The 22,538-nt window shown below is 46.5% G+C and overlaps 1 protein-coding gene across 1 annotated transcript; it reads right to left on the bottom strand.

Annotated features, from left to right (window-relative positions):
- Nucleotides 1-8,673: 8,673 nt before the first annotated feature.
- On the bottom strand, nt 8,674-20,334 carry LOC109324746 (cornulin-like). Its single transcript, XM_019556775.1, has 3 exons — nt 20,195-20,334; nt 11,457-11,618; nt 8,674-10,019 (listed from the first exon to the last, which is right to left on the bottom strand). The coding sequence occupies exons 2-3, from the start codon at nt 11,592-11,594 to the stop codon at nt 8,973-8,975; spliced, it is 1,185 nt and encodes a 394-aa protein (XP_019412320.1). The 5' UTR covers nt 11,595-11,618; nt 20,195-20,334; the 3' UTR covers nt 8,674-8,972.
- Between the last annotated feature and the right edge of the window lie 2,204 nt (nt 20,335-22,538).

The following is a 22,538-nucleotide window of genomic DNA, read 5'->3' as shown; positions in this document are numbered from 1 at the left end:
GGTATTCAAGCGAAGGCTGGATGTGTATCTAGCTGGGGTAATGTAGGCCCAGCACTCTTTCCTGCTTATGCAGGGGGTCGGACTCGATGATCCATTGAGGTCCCTTCCGACCCTAGCATCTATGAATCTATGAACACAGTTCTTAGAATGAAAAAGTAAGCCCTCTGTTCTGACATTTGATAGAAAGAGGCTGACCAGCCATGAGAACTGCAGTGCCAGGGTAGAAGCAAGGCAGAAACACATGAACATAGGGCAAGAAAGCCAGCGCTTTCTAGGAAGACCTGAAACACAGCAGCTCAGGGTAAACTCATTTCTGCATGGCCTCAGCTCAAGATGCAAAGTAGTCTGGTTTCTTGCACCAAACTTGGCGTGGGTAGCTCGACAAGACACAGAATGTCTCCCGTTGATAATTTACTGAGCCACTGCAACACCACTAACAACAATGACAATAACATTTTGTGTTTATGTAGCCCCATCTGCAGGGACGCTCAAACCATTTTGGGAAAATGGCTCACTAGCCCCATTTTACAGATGGGGAAAGTGAGTCAGAGAGCAGAGAAGTGACCTTGAAAGATTACAGGGTAAGCTAGTGGCAGAAAACAGCTTAGACTAAAATCTAGGCAACTGCCATCATCATTGGTCCATACACTTCCTTTTATTTGGACCCATCAATGAGCCACATTAGAGATCATCCTCAAATCGAGGGATTGCTGCTGCTGATTTGATCTAGAAATGTTGTGTTAGCCATACCTACATCCACATGCATACATTGCACATCAAATCCTCCTCTCTGTTCCCTCTGGGATAACTTCATTGTTTGAACCAGAGAGAGGCACAGAAACCTGTATCCCCCCCCAGATAAAGGTCACTATCTGCTTTCTAAGCGCTGCCATTAGTTTGCATCTAGCAGAATGAATCAAAACAGCATTTTCCTAGAGACAAATGTTTAAGGCTTTCAGAAAAGCTCTCTGCAGTTTATCTTGCAAGATCCTCACTATTGCCCAGGCACCAGGATTAACTATTTCCTAATAAAAATTCCCTGCTGTGAAACTGAGAAGGCTCTTTTAAGAGCTGACTTACCCGACTCACCAGTGGGAACCAGTGTGATTCAGTGAAGCTGCTGGAAGAAGCCAGAGACCTGGGCTCTTTTATAGGGTCCCTAATTGCATTATGGCAGGGAGACACCCCTTCTGGACGGTGTCCTGATTCATCTGTCGCCAAGCCCAGCTACACCTTCAGGTCCTAAAACGGGTTATTTCACTTATCAACCCCTCACCTATCATTTGAACCCAGAAATAGCAGCCAGTGTGTAACAATTCTAGCACCCGTTGGTCCCACCTCATCTGAATTGCAAGGTCATTTTCCAGGAAGGCTGTATTTAATTTTTTTTAAAACTAACAAATGCACATTAAATAGCTGAACTTGGTGGGCAAGGCGTGGCGTAACAAAAGGATTGTCTGTATACTGTTACAGCAGCATCTGCTCATCTCTGAGGGCCAAATTCTACCCAGATCCCAAAGGCGTAAGGTTGGAAGATGATGGTGTTGCCAAGATCAAAACCTGGATTGCAAGAAATCTGATTTGCCCACAGGATGGGCCTGATCCAGTAGCACTGCTGGGTTTTTGTGCCTGTTACTATGTAAATGCTATTGGCATCCTGAGCCTGATATCAGTGGGCTTTGGATTTTGCTTTGTGATACCCAGGGATGAGGACAATAGTAGATCTGTTAGCGATTGGTGTAGTATCAATGCCTAGCAGAAAGGGCATAGCATGGTAAAACGCACAGAAAAAAAAAAATTCAGATTTACATACCAATGAAAAGGGACCACCACCTGTGTTAGATTGTCATCAGCAAGAAAAAAATTAAATAAAATTAATGATAAGTCTCCCAAAAGTCCATGTCGAGGCTGAATCAAGCTCTAATCCATGCTTGGAGCTTTTAAAATCTTTTTCATGGGGGCAGTAAAATACAATGAAATCTGAATGAAGACAATGGCATGTAAATGGAGTTGAGAGTCCAGGCCTAAGTGACTACCCGGATATATCTTTATTAGGGCAAATTGAAAGAAAAAAAAAAGGAATGCATTTTCAGCCAGAAAAGGCAAAGAAATGGAAATGTTTTCAATGGTATTTTTCTATTGGAACAATTCAGTTTTTTGCTTAAAAAAAAAAGGTGAAAGCTTAAAAAAAACCAAATTTTCCTATTTGATGGGGTTTGAGAGGAACATGCAACACTGGGAGAGTTTGGGAAACAGCGACTTAGCCAAAAAAAAATTTCTCATTGAAAAAAAAACACTGGTGAAAAAGGCTCAACTTTCCTTGCTTCCGTGTGCTGCTTTCAGTTTAATTGTGTTCAATCTCTAATTAACAACCTCTCCTCCCCACTCCAACACCTGTAATAGGAAATTGCTTTGTGCTGGATCCTCGGGTGATTGTTTAAGGCAATTTAGAGCTGAACTGTGCAGTACTGGATCCTTAATATTAACAGCAGCAGATGGACCATTGCTCTGAGGGGCATGGGGTCCAGAGGGGATTCATCCCCAGGACTCCTGGGTTTCAGCCGCAGCCCTGCATCAGCTTGCTGTGCAACTTGGGGTTGAGTTGGCCAGTCTGCCAGAGAGAGAATCATGGGTGTAGTGAGGCTTAATTAATTGATACCTATAAAACCCTTGGAAAGGCTTAGATAAGTAAGTGTGAAGGACTGTTACTAACAGTTCTTCATTTTCCCCCCTTTTTTGTGATAAAATTATATTTGTGCAAACTATACCCCTCCCGTGGAGTAATGATACCCTTAGGAAACAGTAATGTTATGGTGGATTTGTGGTGCTATTAAAAGGAGAATATTATAGTGCAGTGGAGCACGTACATGTAGTTTTACGCAACAGCTTATCAACCCACCTGGACAAGGTAAAACAATACAGGATAGCCAGGTATGGTTCAGCTGACCAGCTATGCAGAGCCACTGCAGTCCCATCATACATTGCAAACCAGCCAAAGACACGGCATGTTTAATATGGGCTGTGATACCTTGCTTTCTGACTGCAAATTTTACAAAGTCAGTCCGGTTGCTATAGCATAGCATAGTTTGGCTGAGCCCTCTATGTAAAAGCTTGACTTAATAATGCTCATATACGCTCGCTGAGCTGCAAAAAGATTGTCTCTCATTGGGAATTGAAGGCCTCGTGGGATTTAAGCTGGCAGTCGAAAAGGGGCTGAATATTTTGGCTGTCTCGATTTTGTCTGGCTTGAGACACAAGAGCAGGGATCTCTTCCGTATTGTTCAGTACTTTGAGTGGATGTTGGTGCTGATCTGTTCTGAAACGCTGGCCCCCGAGGCCTGAAGTTAGAAGGCAGCAGTTCCTGGATCCTGGATGTGGCTTCTCTGCAATGGTGTTGCCTTTGGTTGCCATCCATGCTGGTAAAACGTTGCAGAATTCATAGCAGTACTAAGAAACCAACAGCTTTAAAATATATGTTGCCTTTCTTAGGGTTCCTAAGTCTCTTAGCTGCTTTTGCAAATATAACTTTCGAAGTCGAAGACTTCCAGTTGACTTGTGTTGTAAGATGTTGGAACAATCTCCTGTCTTAGTCCTGAGGGACTTCTGCATCTTTTGACCAGGGATCTAGTGTTTGGGAGCTGACATGGAGTTAAAATAAAGAAGAAAAGTTTCCCCTGATTGTCTTCTTGACAATTAAAGGTGTGATTTTTATCCCTAGTTCTGTCCTGGTGCATAGTTGCAGAAAAGGACCAGTGCTTGTGCAAATTATTACATAGGTATTAATAAGGGGGATTAATTACCTTCCCCCACCCCCAAATCAAGATCTGCCCACCTGCCAGGGGACAGACAGTCTTGGCCCTTTCCCTTTCCCTGTGCAAGGAGTAGGGCGGCCTAGCTCTGCACTGGGTGCCTGGTAGGATGCCCCTTTACTCCTTCTCCTGTTGCCCAGTTCAGCACAGCTCAGTGGACCACAGTCAGGATAGGAAGGGATGGACACTGCAGCACTTCGGGGGGCTTCGCATCTCCCTGTCTACCAGGCCTCCTGGTATTATTACAGTTGGGTTAAACACCTCCCCTCCCTTTGGTGACTGCTTCTGGGGTGGAGTGCACCCACACCCCTGCTCGTGAAAGCTGAATTAAGCTACTTGAATTTGCTTTACAAGAACTTACAACATTTATAATACTGCTGAAACTGCCACTTGTGATTATGGAAAAAGCAGAGGGAGGGTTATTTGACACTTATTACAGGGTAAAATCAGGAGGCGGCTTATTTTACAGGGCATTAAATCATGGACAACCCATGTCCTCCCCGGGGCATACACTCCCTAGCAGACCCATTTTCCTTTCCACTCCTTCCAGGCTCACAGGGTTGTACCTGCATGCTCATCTTGGCTCCATTATTGAGGTTGCACTATAATGTTCCCATGTAAAAGAAATGACCAATATATGCACTCCCTATGGCTAAAATATCTGTGCTAAGAGGACAAGGTGTAATTATAGAGAGAAGAGCAGAGGCTGGGTCAGGTGTGTCTGCGACAAGTATACAGTAGCTAACTTCTACACACCTCCTTGGCTCATTGTACAGAAACACCCAAAAAAATTTTGGGCCTCTTCAATGCACATTTGCACTCAAGGGCAATGACCCAGGGAAAGAATGATGGCTGGGCGAATTGCAGATTAATCTTGTTTTTTTGTCTTCACTGATGCAGTGATGATGACCACTATAGGAACCAAGACGGATGGACGGATTGAGTGCAGCCCTTGAACCCGACCCGTGAAAGCAAGGAGCAAAAGGCGGATTGAAAAACTGAAAGGCAGTGTCATCAGAATGAAAAACCTTCTACCAACTGTGTTGCTTTCAGCTGAATTGTGGATGGAAGAGGAAAGCCTTGAAACTTTTCTCTGTTGCTGAGCTAAAATACATTTCTTTCCACTTTCTTGTTTGGTTTAATTTAATTTTGACTGTTCGGCTATGCTATATCCTGGTTCTCGCTCACTCAGACTGTGAATAGGGAGGTTAATTGCATCTGGGCAGTAGAACAGCAAAGCAGCAGTCTACTCTTTTCCTCTGGAAGACCTGAGAAGAGCCCAGTGTTGGTGTTTTCTAGGGAACTTCTCAGAAGCCTTATGTTTCAATAGGCTTTTCCCTTTTCTGGGGTCCCCAAATCCTGTGGCAGAAATGTCATTCCTGTGAACACAGACAAGAAAGCTTTGGCTTGGCATGATTCATAGATTCACAGATGCTAAAGTTGGAAGGGACCTCAACAGATCATCGAGTCCGACCCCCTGCCTAGGCAGGAAAGAGCGGTGGGGTCAGGTGATCCCAGCCAGATGCCTATCCAGCCTTCTCTTAAAGACCCCCAAGGTAGGGGACAGCAACACCTCCCTTGGAAGCACCTAGGGTGCAAAAATATCCATCTACTGGCTGGGAAGTGACCCTCTCAGCAGCACAGAAGCAGAAAGGGATCTCGGACTCATAGCCGACTCCAAGATGAACGTGAGTCATCAGTGTGACAAAATCATCAGCAAAGCTAACCGCACTTTATCATGCTTCAGCAGATGCATGACAAATATCACCAAGGAGGTGATACTTCCTCTCTGTGCAGCATTGGTCAGACCGCAGATGTAGCACTGCGTCCAGTTTTGGGTGCCGAACTTCAAGAAGGATGTTGATAAATTCAAGAGGGTCCAGAGGAGTCCACTCGTATGGTTAGGGGCTTACAGTACAGGCCCTATGAGGAGAGACTGGGGGACCTGGACCTCTTCAGCCTCTGCAAGGGAAGGCTGAGAGGTGATCTTGTGGCTGCCTACAAATTCATCAGGGGGGCACAGCAAGGGATCGGAGCTGCTCTGTTCACCAGGGCGCCTCTTGGGGTAACAAGGAACAATGGTCACAAACTGGCCGAGAAAAGATTTAGGCTAGACATCAGGACAAACTTCACAGTAAGGGTGGCCAAAATTTGGAATGGGCTCCCAAAGGAAGGGGCTCTCCCCTACCCTGGGGGTCTTTAAGAGAAGGCTGGATCGGCGTCTGGCTGGGATCACCTGACCACAGCGCTCTTTCCTGCCCAGGCAGGGGGTCGGACTCTGTTTAGGTCCCTTCCAACCCTAACGTTTATGAATCTATGACTCCCTTTCCACACCTGTGCTGCTGAGGGGGTCACTTCCAGCCAGTAGGCGTGCTGGATATTTTTGTGCCCTAGGCGCAGCACTCTGCACTTGCCCCTTTTGAACTGTATCCTATTGTGTACTGCCCACTTTTCTAACCTGTCCAGGTCTGCCTGCAATTGTTCCCTACCCTCCGGAGTGTGCACTTCACCCCACAATTTAGTATCGTCCACAAACTTGGACAGAGTACACTTCACACCCACATCCAAGTCACTGATGAAGACATTGAAGAGTACAGGTCCAAGGACCAAACCCTGTGGGACCCCGCTACTCATATCCTTCCAGGTAGATACCGACTCATCTACTACCACTCTTTGGGTGCGACCCCCCAAGCCAATTTGCCACCCACCGGCCTGTGTAAACATCTATGTCACAGCCTCTTAATTTATTTATGGGAATGGGATGAGATACCGTATCAAAGGCCTTGCTAAAGTCCAAGAAAATGACATCCACCTCTACTCCTGCGTCTAAGCATTTTGTGACCCTGTCATAAAACGAAACCAGATTGGTCAGGCATGATCTGCCTGCTACAAATCCATGCCGATTTCCCTGCTGCATTATTTTTCCCGCTGGACTCCCACAAATATGATCCTTCATAATCTTTTCAAAGCCCTTCCAAGAATAGAGGTGAGACTGACTGGCCTATAATTACCCAGATCCTCCTTCCTCCCTTTCTTGAAAATAGGGACCACATTGGCCCTTTTCCAGTCCTCCAGGACCTGACCTGAGTGCCACGAGCGCTCAAACAGCCATGCCAGTGGCTCTGCTATGACACCAGCCAATTCCTTCAGTACCCTCGGATGCAGCTCATCCGGGCCTGCCGACTTGAACACATCCAGTCCATCCAAGGGACTCTGCATCAAGTCAGCGTGGACAGCTGGTAGGCTGGTGTCCCGCTGATGCCCATCTACAAACCTGTTAGGAGAATCATCTTGAGCCCTGTTCTGGAACGTAGAGGCAAAAAAGTCATTGAATAGCTCAGCCTTATCCCCCCTGTTTGTCACTAATTGCTCCTCCTTGTTCAGTAGGGGTCCTGTGCTGCCCTGCACCTTCCTTTTAGTCCCTATATACCCCAAAAAGACTTTTTGTTGTCTTTTGATGGAGTAGTCGTATGTCGCATAATAATCTCTGGCTCATTACGTCCTGGGGGCTGCTGACACAGCCACGCTGACATGAATGCCACTGAAATGCAGCCGTAGCTGGGTGCTAGGCAGGTTCCTTAGGAAATCCCAGCCTTATGCTCTTGAAGGGAAGGCGGCTCCCATGGGATGATTTCACTTCCATGTGTCTGTGTCCCTCTTATACTGCGATTGTGCCCTTTTTGGGCAGGGACCAGCTTTTTGCCCTGTGCTTGCCCAGCGCTTGGTCCATGACCAGGGCTCTGTAATGCTCCTGCTGTTGTTTCTGCCATGAATGGTTTTATAAAGGAGTTTCACCTTGAGATTTTGTGGCTGTTAACCCCCAAGCTCTGAGGGAAAGGCAAGGGTCCGTGTGTATCTTCCCCCCCTTAAACATACCTACCCAATGCAAGCACTTTTTCTCTTTCTCACTCACACTGCATTTATGCTGTGTTTGCTGGCACCTGCACATTGACGTAACAGAGCCCTCTGCCTTTCTGCAATAGAGGAGACACTCAGGCTTGAGGCTGGGTGTTTGACATTATATTATGTCAGCTTTCCCCATGTCATTAGCTCCAATTACCACGAGGTGGCACAAACACAGGGCATCGTTTTGTGACTGGTGATAGTCTCTTATGTATAGATGGAGAACCCTCCTCATCAGCTACAGGGAAAGGCAGGCTGGGGAGGAAGACATCTTATTAGTGATCGTCATCACCATGAAATCTCTTGAAGGGGTCACTCAGGGCACTGGCAAAAAGGGGTTGCTTAAAGGACATGGGGCATGGGTGCAATGGTGAGAGACTTGGGCTAGTGTCCAAAGACAGAGTTGGGGGCTCACTTGTAGATGGGACTTTGGATTTCTTTTTGTACATGTAACCACAGGAGTGCAGAGTAGCTAGGAGAGAGGAAGCAGCCAAGCCTGGGTGAAGGCAGAAGAGAGGATGGCTTCGTTCCTAAAGCCAACACCAAGGGAGAAAGGTGTGCTTGGACTCTGCATAGTGGCCAGTGGGTGGCAAAGGGTCCTGCTTGCATGTCTGGGTGGCGGAAGGACAACACCACGCTGGCAGGGAAGTCCAGGGCAGCAGGAAGCTGCCAGTATTTAGCAGGTTTCTTGTACCTTGTGTTTAAGGGAATGGGATGCGGTGCATCCTGTTTTTTAAAACATGCATCATCCAGGTTATTCGTTTTGCTTTTTTGCAGACATTTTCTGGGAGTTTAGCTGCTTCCTCCCTTTGCATCATCCCCTCAGAAATCTCTGACAGCCTGAGCTCGTTTTGCTGACTGAGCGGTGGTGGAAGATGCCTCCCCACGTCGCACAGTGGAGGGGCTGCATGATGAATGGAAGCACTGGAGGCAGAAAGCACGCTAGCAGTGAGACACCAAAGCACTGCAACATCGTGCTCTTGCATTTGGGTTTTATTACCTTGCTTACACATGGAGCCGGAGACCAACAGAAGGGGGGAAGCAAAAGCATCTGTTAGGATTATGGCTCAAAGGACATAAGGAATCAAACTGTACAGAGCAGGACTGTAGGCAAATGGTGAAAGACAAGCAGAGTGCTAGGAAATCTGAACTGGCCAGAGAAGCTGGGTAAATAGACAGTGGCCTTGAGTTAAGCTGGACTATTTGGGTGTCTATAGCCTTTTTTCTTTTCCTCAGTGACAGGAGGTCTGATTTTGGCCCTTACTGCTTTGGTAGCCACTGATAGGGAAATGTTGGTGGTGTCTGGCACTGGTAGATGTATGGACGGTAGGCTGTCAGAGCTTCTTCTCTTGGGTCTTGCTGAGCACCACGGTCCTGCTGAAGTGCCGGAGAGAACGGGGTGCCCCCACGGCTCACATCCCCCTCGGGGACCCTGGGTGTCTGGGTCTCCTGGGTCAGGTCTTGCTTTGTTGGCTGGGCTTCCTGGGGCTGGTGGCGCAGGGTGTGCTCCAAAGTCTCGGGCTCCTCCGACTGATGGCGGTTCTGGTCTTGCTCAGCTGGCTGGGACTCCTGGGACCCCTGCTCTGGGGCCTGTGGCTCATGGGCTTCATAGTGGGTTGATTCCCTCTCTGCGGTGGGGCTCAGGTCCTGTTCTGGGGCCTCTGACTGCAGGCCCTGATGGCGGTCCAGGTCCGTCTCTGAGGTGCTGGACTGCAGGGCAGGATGGCGGTTTGGGGCTTGCTCTAGGGCACCAGACTCCAGGGCCTCGTGCGTCACGTCCTGCTGTGGGACTTGAGGGTCCTGGCCCTCACGATTTGGGTCTTGCTCTTGGGCTCGATGGTGGCTCGGGTCCTGCTCTAGTTCTTGGCCCTGGCGGCGAACTGAGTCATGCTCTGGGGTCTCAGCTGCTTGGGCCTCGCGGTTTCCATCTCCCTGAGATACTTCTGGGTCCTGGGTGTGGCGGTGGCTCAGGTCCCCTTCTGCGGTGGGGGTCTCGGGAGCCTGCGGGCGACTGGCATCCTGCTCTGGTGCCTCTGGTTGTTTTTGGCCCTGCTCCAGAGCCTGAGGCTCCTGGATGTGACGGCGGCCGGGGTCCTCCTCTGCTCTCTGTGCCTGGCCCCTACTTGCATCTCCCTGGGATGCTGAGCTTTGACCGTCTCCCGATGGCTGGCATGGGTTTAACTCCTTGTGACAAGCCTTAGCCACTTGGAATACCAGGACGAGAAACTCATCGAAGTCGATTCTGTCCTCGCTCTCTGCGTCCAGATGCTGCAGCACCTGGTCGATGGTCTGGAGGTCATGGGGTTTCTGCAAGGAAACAAAACCCAGACCCCAGTCCATTAATGCATTAACCCTTCCTGTGTCCTCCTGTTCAAAACAACAAGACCAGCTCTGGAACAGCTGTAGGAAACCCCTGGACCACTAAAATCCCACTTGAATCCTGAGTCTGTTTTGTTCCACAATTGCATCATTCACTATCATGGAGAGAAACCCCCCGTATGGTGTTGCACCCCAGCCCTGCAGTCAGCACCAGTGGAGTATGTCACACGTCCTAAGGAGGAGAGCCAAGAGGACGAGCCCCTGATGAAGAGGAAGGGTATTAGCCTGGCACATGGAAATCAGGTTTTTTGAGCCAGGTAGATATATCTGGTCCCTTGTCTCTGCATTATGTTATGCCTTCAGGCACTTGAGGAATTCATGTTAGAACAAGGAGGCAATTGTTACTTATTACAGAGCTCCAGAGGCGTACAAGGAAATTAACAATTAATGAGGATCGCTGGTGGTGCTCTTGGAGCTACCCTGGGGATTAGAGATAGCGGTTAGGTAATTGCTGGGCTTCAGAAAGACCCTTGCTTGGCTGCAGAAGCAAGAGCAATTACTTGGTTAAAGACTTGGCGTGCACACAGCGCTGAAACGTCTTTCTAGAAATCCGCCCATGCATATTGCTCTCTCTTTAGGCTGATATAAAGGGTGTTCCCTTGATTCTGGTAGCATCCTGGCATGTCATAGTCTAAGCTTCAGCGTTCGCAGTGTCAAACTACAGACACCGGACAGCGATTCAGACTGCTTGAAGAGCCCTGCAGGCCTCCCAGCATGTCGATGGGCATGCTGGGGTTTGTGTTATATGAATGGAAATGCATCCTGTGGCTTTCAGACAAAGGAAGACCCCAGCCGTTTTGATCAGACTCAGAAGGAAAGCAGTTGTAAATAAGGGTTTTAAGCTGCAGCTGACACTTATGAGCTGCTACTCACAGCCTTGTCCTGAGGAGCTAAAATCTTGCCATGACCTGTGATGCAAGCAGAAAGGAGGGAAAACCACAAGTCGGTGATCATTTGCCATCCTGATATGTTTCAGGGATGTATTTGGTAGCCATGCTGGTCTGAGGCAAGAAGAAATGCAAAAATCTGGAACCCTTGGTTCAGAGATGATACCTTTTATTAGACCAACTGAGAAATTGCCAAAAAAAAAATCTTTTTCTGCAGATTTTTTTCCTGCAATTTCTCAGTTGGTCTAATAAAAGCTATCAACTCTGAACCAACCACCGGTTCCAGATTTTTACATTGCCATCCTGCTATAGCACGAGTCAGGAACAAGTCTTTGAGGCTCTATTCAGACTGGCCCTATTGATTTCAGTGAGACTGGACCGGAGGTGAATTTGGCTGTTGTGCGTGGTCTCTCAAACAATCAAACAAGAATACTCAACAGACTGTCACTGCTAGAGCAGGTGCCTTGGGAGTGCTCACCACTAGCACATCAGGAAACTCCTGCTGGATGAGTTGCCTCAGCTCTCCCTTGCTCAGTGTGATGCAGCCTCCATCCTCCTTCGCATATGCATTGAAAGCACTGATGATGCCTTCAATATTGCCCTGCAGCTGGGTCATCTCCTTGCAAGTGCCAATGAATCTGGAAATAAAAAAGCAGACGCTGCTGGTTGGTTTTGTTTTCACAGGGATGCCATTCTCGCTGTTGCAGTGATATGCAAGGCGGAGCTGTTCCACTGGGGAGACAGATGGACAAATGGACCAACGGAGTGGGTGGATGAAGAGACGGAGTGGATCCAGAAATGGATGGATGGATTAATGAGACAAAAAAGAGAGAAAGAGGCGGAGAGATAAAGGAATTGGAGAATCTTGCATAGGAGATAAATACCTGGACATTTGTGTGGAGATCTAGTTATCCGGATGGATGCCTGTACGAACGGTTGGAGAGATGAACAGCTGAATGGAGAGAGAGATGGGTTAACAGAGGGGCAGATCAATAACACTCATTCCCCTTTTATCATTTTGCTTGTTGGTTAAATACATGCTGTGCAAAATTCTGCTTTATAAATGCGACTACGCTGGACAGAGGACCGTAACCCAGCTTGGAGGAGGCACAGAATCTTATCGCTTTGATCCTTAATATGTAATTCAGAAAAAAAAAAGGTGAGAACAGTAGAAATTATTTGATTAGAGATCAGCACCAAGAGATCCAGGAGCATTCTGGCTGTTCCACTAGCAAAGAAGTTCAATAGCTGTTAAAATGTTTAATAACATATTATTAAATAGCCTCTTTATCTCCAGACTTACCTGGTCCAGGTCTGAGAAGGAGTGAGGTGCAGTTTGGAGTGGGTCAGAGGGCTTATATAGGGGTGTTAATCATACCTTCCATCTCCACAGGAGACACCCTCTCCGCTCAGTGGCCTGATTCATAGGTGGCAAACCCAGCTACACCTTCATCTCCTCCACATCCTTATTTACCCCTTGTACACTTACTTCTATTGTACTGATTTGCTACAAAAGCTACCACAAGGTATGTCCAAAGCAAGCCCAACCCTGAGGGCATCGCAAAGACATTTTACACTCAAAATAAAAAGAGGCTATTTTTAATTTTAGGATTTTTCTTTTAAGTGCGGCCTACAAATGCTTCTGAAATGTTGTTTAGCAAAACACGTTTTGCAAGGATGAACTTCTGGAAGGGATCTGCTTCATACTGCTTGGATGCATCACAGAAGCAGGGGCAGACACATAGGATGTAAAGGAATTTTTTTTCAAGGGAAACTGAGATGTTAAAGTGAACGTAATGCTTTTTTTTATGACAGGGTTTGACATAACCATTTTTTTCCCCTTGCTGCTATTGTGTCTGCCATCTCCCAGGGCCAAATTTTAAAGCATTTCTTCTTAGAAACTGTGTGTGAGAGAGAGACCGCATTATGGAGGGCAAGTACTGTTGCTATGATAGCTTCTCTGCATGCGAGTGCACTGGGAAGTAATACTCTTCTGTGCATGTCTGCGTGTTAGGGGTAGGTACTGTTAGGACTATTTCTCTGAGTGTAGTTGTACGTTGACCATATTTAAATCACAAGTGATCGTAATAACTGATATTGCAGAAGGGAAGGGGGAATGTGCAAAGAAACACGTCTATGGGAGAGAGATTTATCATCTAGCCTTTCTCCCCAGGTAGATGGCATTTGCTTAAGGCAATATTTTTAATGTACCATAAAGTAAAACTCACAGGGCCCTGTTACTCTAAGACGATTTATTGCCTTACATAGCAATAAGTGTGGTCTAGTGGATCACACCCTGGTGTAAGAGCCCTACAACCTGGGTTCTGTCCCCAGCTCTGCTGTATGATTGTGGATAATTCATTTCCCTTTCCACTGCTTGACTGCAGTCTCCTGAGAGCATGTTTTGCTCTGTGTTCTTATAGCAAATGGGGTTATGATTGCAATCAGCATTGCCGTAGTATGAGTAATAATGATCGCATCCATGGAGATGCAAAAGAGGGGTCTCTGAGCTGAATCTGGTCAGTGGCACCGAGAAGCATTGCTCTTTGGGGCTCATTCCTGGTGAAAGGGAGGGGTTCGTTTCATTAGACTCTAGGGTAGACGATTGAAGAATGCTGCTTTTTTTTCTTATTTAGCCGGTCCTATGTCACCTCCTTGCAAACTTCTTGAGATGGGTCACACAGACTAAAAATGCTTCTTTTGTCTGCATGCAATTGCTCTCCAGCATAACAGTCTTGAAAAAACCTAATGCTTCCAAATGACCATTTACAGAAATATCAGTAATGTCAGGGAAGGGCATAATTAACACCTAGTGGAGAACTGGACTAATTTAGGTGTGCTCAGAAGAGTCTCATTTGACCAGATCCCTCCAACTGCACAACCACCCAGTTTGACACCTCCTTCACCTTGGGAATAAGTTGATTTGTTATTGCAATTAATTCTGGTCCCTGAGCACTACAGAGGTGGATGGAAGCACATTTCACCTAGGCAGGAACTCCAGCTGGATTCCCTCTCAATTCAGGCATTTTTATAATGCATGTCAGAGGTGTTGGGTTGATACAGCCGGAGAAGAAAGGCCTCGTATTGCTCTCAGCTTTGTCTTCCCTGGCCAATCTGCTGCTCTGCTTTCTGCTCTGTGCGCTAATTGTGGATGTGCTGCTTGCCCCCTCCTGATTTGTCATGTGCCACACACTGAGGCTGCCTGTGTCACTTGTGACATGTGCTGCATGTTGCTCCCCCCAACCCCTGCTCTAGTGCCAGTTCATGCTTTGTTAGCCCAAGTAGCAAAGGGTTGACTTTTAGGACAAAGGGAAGCAGTGTTTATAACTTTGCAAGACTGCAAGTGGACGACATGAGTAATACAGTAGGACCCACGATGTTCCAGCTAGCTGTGGGGCTGTTATAACACAACATATTCCTATAGCATCCTAAGTGCACCCCAGGGAAACGGCACAGATTGCACTGCTCAGAACTGGCCAGGACTGGCTCGTAGACTCACCGAATCATAGGAAGAGAGGGTGAGAAGGGGCCTCGGGAGGTCACATCTAGTCTAACCCCCTGCTCACAGCAGGACCACCCCCAACTACATCATCCCAGCCAGGACTTTGTCTAGCTGGGTCTTAGAAACCTCCACGGATGGAGACTCCACCGCCTCTCTGCAGCCTGCTTCAGCGCTTTCCTACTGGCCTCATGAGAAAGTTTTTCCCAACATCCAGCCTGCATTTCCCTTGCTGCAACTGGAGCCCATTTCTCCTTGTTCTGTCTGCCACCACTGAGAACAGTCCAGCTCCATCCTCTTTGCAACCATCCTGCAGGGAGTTGAAAGCTGCTATTAAATTCCCCCTCAGTCTTCTGCAGACTAAATAATAAGCCCAGTTCCCCCAGCCTCTCCCCATAAATCATGTGCTCCAGCCCCCCGAACCATTTTCATTGCTCTCCGCTGGACAAGGCAACACATAGCACAAGGCAAACCTTTCCGCTGGGCCTGCTCCTCCCTGGCTGTGGATGACAGCAGCTTTATCAAAATAGTCATTTGTCTGCAAGAACCTGGCCTAAGTGCACATGGACTTGGTTGCATCAAGAAGCTATAAATTCAATGGATGCCTAAAATTACTTCTGAATACCATGGGTCTGGCCATGTTACAAGCCCTGTTTCTGGACCTCAGGGATGCAGGCTGTCATTCAGGCCTCTGGCTATATAGACTTATAATAGGAACCTTTTCCACTATTGCCACCACGTGGCCACGAGGGATACAACAGCGGCCAAACACGGTGCTAACGAGGTGCCCGCTCTGACTGTGAAACATAATGCTGCGCATCATACACAGACACTAAGCTCATCCCCTCTGCAGATCGCCCACGGCTTCCCAGAGACATGAGTGCAATGATCTCCCTTTCACCCAGGGGGAAACTGAGGCACGTACCAGTGAATTGACCATTTAAGCTCAGATCTGCCTGGGTCAAAAACCCCAGTTCCATCTTCGACCCAGCAGCCGAAGCAAGGCCTCTATACCCACCACAGGGACAGCAAAGACTGGGGCAATGCATTCCCCACTGCTGTGCTTTATCTTCCTGGGGGAAGAGATGTGGGTAAGTCACTCCTCTGCCTTCCCACTGGGCCTGCTCCTCCCTGGCTGTGGATGACAACAGTGTTATCAAAATACTCATTTGTCTGCAAGAGCCTGGCCTAAGAGCATATGAACGTGGTTACATCCAGATGCTATAAATGCAATGCAAATGAGAAACATGCTATTAGGCGTTTAGAACAAGCTCTTAAAAGGAGGGTCCTAACATTAAGTTTCCATGTTTGAAAATCTTTGCTTTAACTGATAAATAAAGAGTTTTATTTCCTGCCCCTGCCTGCAGCAAGTCAGAAATACTTACCATTTTTTAAAATCCACATAATCTGAGAGGGGCAGACTAAAATAAACTTAGCTTTAGAACATATGGCTGGAAAGGGCATTGGGAGCAAAATACCCCTATATCTGCATGCTAGTCACATAGAGGGCTAATGACTTCCATGCCCTGGTTTCAGATCACTGCAGGTGTGCCTCCTAATGAGGCAATGACCAAGCAGGAGGAGACTATAAATTGGGCATAAACAGCAGGTATCAGGTGATGCCTGAGAGCAGGGTGGGTGGTAGGAGAGATGAGCTCTAGAGCAAATGCTCTGGGAGAGATCCTAGGGGAAAGTTTCTTCTGCTGTTTGTGAAGTGGTTTCTGGTAGCAGACAGGTTTCCTCACTGAGCTCAGGGCCTACTTTCTCAGGTGCTCCAGAGATGGCAGAAGACACTCCCTCCCTTATAGCTCAAATAACTTTGTGTCCAGTTTGCAGTTACAGCCAGGGCTCTCTCAAGCTGCATTTTTAGTAGCCAAACTTGCTAGAAAGCAGGGGTGAGAGGTGCTACGATGCTGATGCTGTCCCTCTATTCCTCCAACCACAGCAAGGAAATGCTCATACTTAAAAACAGCTCATGGGTCTGAGTGACTCTTCAAAGCCACCCGAGTTTTTATACAGAGTTTTAGAGGGGGCTTGACTCTAACCCTAGACAAGCGAGCTCTCTGCAGGTATCACATGCTCCAGGGAGGAAGGGGGCTTCTATTTTTTCTTGAAGCTACAGGAATGCAGACACACATTGCTTTTTGTCTGTAACATTCAAAGTATTTAGCTGCAAACCTTGTTATTATGCTAAAAGGAGGGTGGAGCACAACTAGGGCTGTGTTGAGAGGGGAAGCAGCTTTATGATGAAATTCTTTCTAGACACAGCCTTTGCCCAGGTTCTGGGTTGATTAACACACCGGAAGGATGATTTTTTTTTTTTTTAATTGAGAGACCAGGTGTAAAAGCACAGATTTTTATTGAGTAGGCTCTTTTGTGTATATATACTTTACCGAGATAGACACTGCATGAACAGCAGAATTGCAGAGCATATCAGCTATAGGCAAAGGGAGAAGAAACGCCTCCTGTGCTTCAGCTGCCAGCTGGAATAAGACGGGGAATCTAGGAAGTGGAAAGATTTTTCCAAATGGCAAAACTGCACAGTTGTGTGAATGTTGTGCTAGGAGAGACCGGGAATCCACAAATTTGGCTTGAGCAAGCACATGGAGGAACTTTAAACTGGATCCTGATGAGTGGAGAAGTCAGTGTAGTTGCCTGGGGCTGGGGAGATGAGGATGTCTTTTCTGAGATGCAGGAGTTCGGGGTGTGGGGGGGAGATGTTTTTCCTGAAGTTGGTCTTCATGTTCACAGGCAAGGCAAAATCCAACGTGAGATCCCCACTGCCCCATCACAGTTCAGTAATGGCTACTTAAGTTACTTTCTCCTTTTTTTTTAATGATTTGTTTCATGATGGAAGCCAGGACTCCAGCTGTGAATCAGACCTAGGTGCTGTAAAAATAATTCAGTTCCCCACACATTATCTTTAGCCAATGACAGTTCTCTGCTCCTAGAGGCATGTGATGACTCTTCTTTCCAAAGGATCCCCACGGAGGGTGGCATGCATATAAGCAGCATGAGCTACAGGGTGCAATTCCTGGAGGCAAATCTGTTCCATTTTCACCCAGAAAGAGCCAGATGAAATGTTCTGACAGTGCCCCAGGTTTTGCGGTGCCTTTCCTGCCATGCAGTTTTTAAGAAGGAAGGATAATCTGAGGATTGTTTCTGTTCTGGGTCCTGGCACTCACTTTGCTGAGACATAGCATGGAAAAAATGTTCCCCATTGCAACACACCCATAACACGCTGCTGGGGCCATCTTGCCTGGTGATTGCAAAGCTCCTTGAAATCTTCCAAACAGGCAGGATATTCCCGACCCCTCAGTTAAGAATTTAGGGCAGAAGAGAAGTGGCTGGGTGTTATTTATTTGTACACAAGGTTTTTGGGGTCAATGTAATAGCTTTTATTAGACCAACTAAATAGTTGGAAAACTTGTTTTTTGCATGCTTTAGGGAACAAACTCTCTTGTTTATTTGTATGGAATCTAGAAACCAAATGAGAGAAAAGCTTTAAGCATCCTATAAACATTGGCACCAAGGGATAAGGCTGGAGTGACCACTTTAGATTTGATATCTGTTGCAAGGCACCATCAGTCGCCTGGTGCAGGTCTGCAGTGCAGCTATTAAAAAGATAATAGACATTCCCTCATGGTGTGTGCTACAGTTTGGGTTTCTCCACACTCACACTTGGTCTTTAATAACATTACATTTATGGAGTAGGTAGTTACATTTACCTTGGCCAGAATGAGCCCTGTTCAACATTCAGTACAGGGGAAGGAACATTGCTCAGCTCTGCCTTGGTAAAACAAAGGCAGGAGGTTTAGATGTGGAGTATCGGGTCATAGAAAATGAGGATTGGAAGGGACCTTAGAAGTCACATCTAGTCCAAACCCTGCTCCAAGCAGGACCAGCCCCAACTACATCATCCCAGCCAAGGCTTTGTCTAGATAGGTCTTCAAAACCTCCAAGGATGGAGATTGCACCGCCTCTTTGAGTAACCTATTCCAGTGAGATTTTTTTCCCTAGTATCCAACCTAAACCTCTTTTGCTGCAACCTGAACCCATTGCTCCTGGTTCTGTCACTTGCCCCCACTGAGATCAGTCCAGCTCCGTCTTCTTCGGAGTCCCCCTTCAGGTGGTTAACAGCTGCTGTTCAATCCCCAGCAATAAGAAATGTGTTAGTGATGTCAGGGGTGATCCATTGCTGGATCCAGTTTTCCTTGATGTTAATATTTTCATTGTTGAGCTCTTTCCCCACATGTGGGCACTCATTGTTTCTTTTTATAATGGCAGCTCTGAGAATGAATAGTCTGGGATATCTAAGAAGTCAAGTAGGTGACACGTGTCTTCACTGAATTGCAAATATTTACTTGACAGTGATGGGGATGAAAGTTGTTAGGCATGGCCCTGACATAAGAGAATCTGGCGCAGTTGATTGTTTTCTCAGGAATCACCAGTGATCCATTTTCAAGGATGCGTCGGATGGGAAAGTGACCCGGCTATCTCAGCTTGGGGGAGTAGACAAGGGAGCCTCTTGGCAACACGAGCTCTGCTAAGCAGGGACCTTAGTAAGAATGAAAACAATCATTTAATGACTCAATGCAACCACCATTCAGCACAGAACTCAGGCCAATTTAGGTCTGGATGCCAGAAGAAAAAGGCTGGACTGGAGAGAGATGGCTTGGAAAATGAAAAAAAAAAAGGGGGGCTTTTCTTTCTAAGGGTCTTGACTATGCCGCCTCCTTTGCATTTGCACCAGGGGTGTAGGTATGGAGGGCAGGAATGGTCCAGAGTCCTGTGATTCTGTCCGCACGTGATACTGTGCCTATCCCTACCGCTGGGTTATTTTAGTCCATTGAAACCCTCATTATTGCTGATTCATTGCGGACTGTAAGACAATAGTACGTCAACTCTAATAAGCCAAATTACATTGCTTTGCTCACGTATTAATGAATATATGCAATGCAATAAGCATACTTCTCCTTAGGCCAAGATACAGAAACCTATTTAAGGTACTCTTGTGCTCCCATCACTATTCTCCCAGGTGCTTAATAGCATGTGAATAATGCAGTGCTTGATGTTAGGGATGTGAGTAACTGCTCAATGAATAATACAGATTCTTTAGCAGCATGTGTTTGACACGTATTTTAAGAACTTAAATAGATTTTCATATTTTGCAAGAATGATGTCATCTTCCTACAACACTAGGGCACAGACTGTTTTTAATTCCTTTTTTCCCCATTTTCTCCCATTCCCCTGGCCAGAGCAGGATTGTTTTCTGTGGTTCATTTATCTGGCTGAATATTAATGCCCCCACCCACAGAAAGCCTCTCAGAATAAAGTACTTTCTGCTGATGGTGGAAGGGCAGATCATTAATTCATCTGCTGATTTTTCTCTGCCTCTAGATCTGGAAGGAGTCAGGCATGGGAGCTTTACGGGACTCTCCAAAGTTATGGGAGACAGTGACATACGCAATAAATATTAAACCTCCTGCTTCAGAGATTAAGCTGGTTTCTAGACCAGGGTGGGACTTTTATGTAAGGGCAAATGACCTGCCTCTTCTACCATTGGCTTCTGATGGCTTTCTCTAAAGCACCTGGTCCTTGGCACTGTCAGGGCTGTGAGCAGGGTGGATGGCAGGGCTATTTCAAAGAGTGTAAAATATACTTGTGAGTGAAAGTATGCGATGAGTGACTAAAAAGAAAAAGCAGTTAACTCGCTACTATTCAGTTGCATCCAGCTGAGGGGACTTGTCAAAGACTGATACACCATTCCCCTTTAGGAAATCATATTTAACAGTTTGTAAGAGATTCTTTCCTTGCTTTCTTCCCCTTCCTTGTCCCCATTTCAAACCTATCTGGAAAATGTCTCCAGGCTTCTGGGTATGCCCACGTCCTATGCACACTTTTACCACCAGAGGCCAGTGCACACCGCACACCATTAATACAGATTCTCCAACAACTGGATTAATAAATTGGCATGCAATTCCAGCCGGCGCATGGCTCTGAGAAAAGAGCTCTGCCACTTGGGCTTTGCCTGAAGAGGTGCAGTTTTGGTATCCCCACACATTTTTCAGCCTGGAAGACAAACACTTGGCCAAAATGCTGCTGATCAGCTTCAACTGGGTAACATTTGGCTGAAAGCTGAATCACACTAGTCTACAGAACTAAAATTATTTTGAGCTTTTGGAGCATGTGCCGGCATATGATGGGGGTCCAGCTACTGAGATTCATTTTCTCACGCTTCCTCTGGGCAGCTATGTCTGTTGTGGTACAGCTTGGTTGATTGAAGCATGTGAAGCGCTTTTGTGTTCCTTGGAGGAAAGGGCCTGAAAAAGAGCAGAGAGGAATGATTGTGATCCATAATCTAGTCATCATGATTTGGGTACACATAGCTAGCTTTGCTAGAGAAGTCTGCTTTCTGCTACCTCTACCATCAGCATTAAATCCTTACGTAGGACTTTAAGGACATAAGACTGGAGAGTATCACTGTGTTCAGGCCCTTGCTCTCTCAGGCAGCCATAATCCCATCCACCAGATCATCTTTTGGAGGGTGAGTGCCTTCACTCAGAATAATACTGCTGCTGTTATTTTTACAGCATCTCTCAAACATGTGAGAGTAAGTTGCAGGCCAATGAAAGGATGTAGCTGATATAGTTAGGGATGGTATAGATGATATAGTTGATGGTATAGTTGGGGATGGTCCTGCTTTGAGCAGCGGTTGGACTAGATGACCTCTTAAGGTCCCTTCCAAGTCTAATTTTCTATAATTTTCCAACCCTAATTTTCTATGATTCTATGGTGAAAGATGTAGTCTCAACCCTAGCGTTTCTGATCTCATTTGGTTAAACAATATCATCCATCTAAGCCCCCTCTACCAAAGAAGGAAGTCAAGGAGCCATGAGATCTGCTAGAGACCCACTTGACTTAGAAAGTGCTTAGATATGCCACTGGTGTGTATAATAGAAACTTGTGTGATATGCTAGGGGCTGGTAGGGACCTCACAAAAAATCGTCCAGTCCAGCCCCCCTGCGCTTGGGCAGATGACCCCAGCAAGATGTGTGTCAAGTCATTTTTTAAAGATCTCTAGGGTAGGTGATTGTTTGAGATGAGTAGCTCAAGGGATAGCTCCAAGGAGGATAAGGAATGCACATGGAGGGTAAGGCAGGTACATGGCATTAACTTACTTCTGTCATGGATTCTTCTAGATTGCTCCATTAAAAGGCTTGAGTGATGGTTGTAGTTTTAATGGCGACCATTTGTCAGAAGCAGTGAGTCATGAGGAGTCATGGATGCGAGTCATGAGGAGGGATTTAAATGAGAAGGTGGAAGTTGCTGCAGGCACCAGGACTGAGAGGAAGTTCCATTCATTCAAGGGAGCATCAGGACAGAGGCTTAGGGACGGTTTGGGAAACAAACTGGGTGTCGTCAGGGCAAAAGGGTGGAACTGGGACAGAGGCTGACATATCAAGAAACTAGGCCAATGCCTATGGAAATCAAAGGGCATCTTTTTATACATTTTTAGCAAGCTTTCAGAAAGCCCATGAGTGTAATATGCATGTAAGGCAGAGGAATAGCAACATAGAGCCTTGAAAACCAGGGCTGGAAGTGTAAACTAGACATGGCTGTATTGCTTATTGGGAATGGCAAGCTCCAAAGAAAGTGCCTTACCCTTGCAATGAAAGTTGATAGAGTTCACTCTGGTCATTCGTTCTCAAAGGAGATCCTTCTGCAGTCTCAAACTAGCCCATAGTCTCTGTACTTTTATTCTAATATCAATAGAGCAGTACTGTAAAATGAACAAAATGCTCACACTCCTGACTATGAAGTTACCAGCCTACCTCTACCAGTCTGGTAACTGGGACCTGTCCCCAATATACAGTGCTGCATCTAGATTCCTGGCACCCCCGGTCAACTTTTAGTATTGGCCCCCCTTCACCAGAGATAACGATCATAATAATCGGACAACGGAAAAAATACCATTTTTATACATTTTAATAAATGATGAGTAGAAGATATAATGTAAAAAAAAAAAGAAAACCAAATATTCAAATCACATGCTTTTAT

This window comes from Crocodylus porosus, unplaced genomic scaffold (genome assembly GCF_001723895.1).
Source record: "Crocodylus porosus isolate Cpor-Errol unplaced genomic scaffold, CroPor_comp1, whole genome shotgun sequence".
Taxonomy (NCBI): Eukaryota; Metazoa; Chordata; order Crocodylia; family Crocodylidae; genus Crocodylus; species Crocodylus porosus.
The sequence above is the reverse complement of the archived record's forward strand: the minus strand, read 5'-3'. Positions and strand labels throughout refer to the sequence as shown.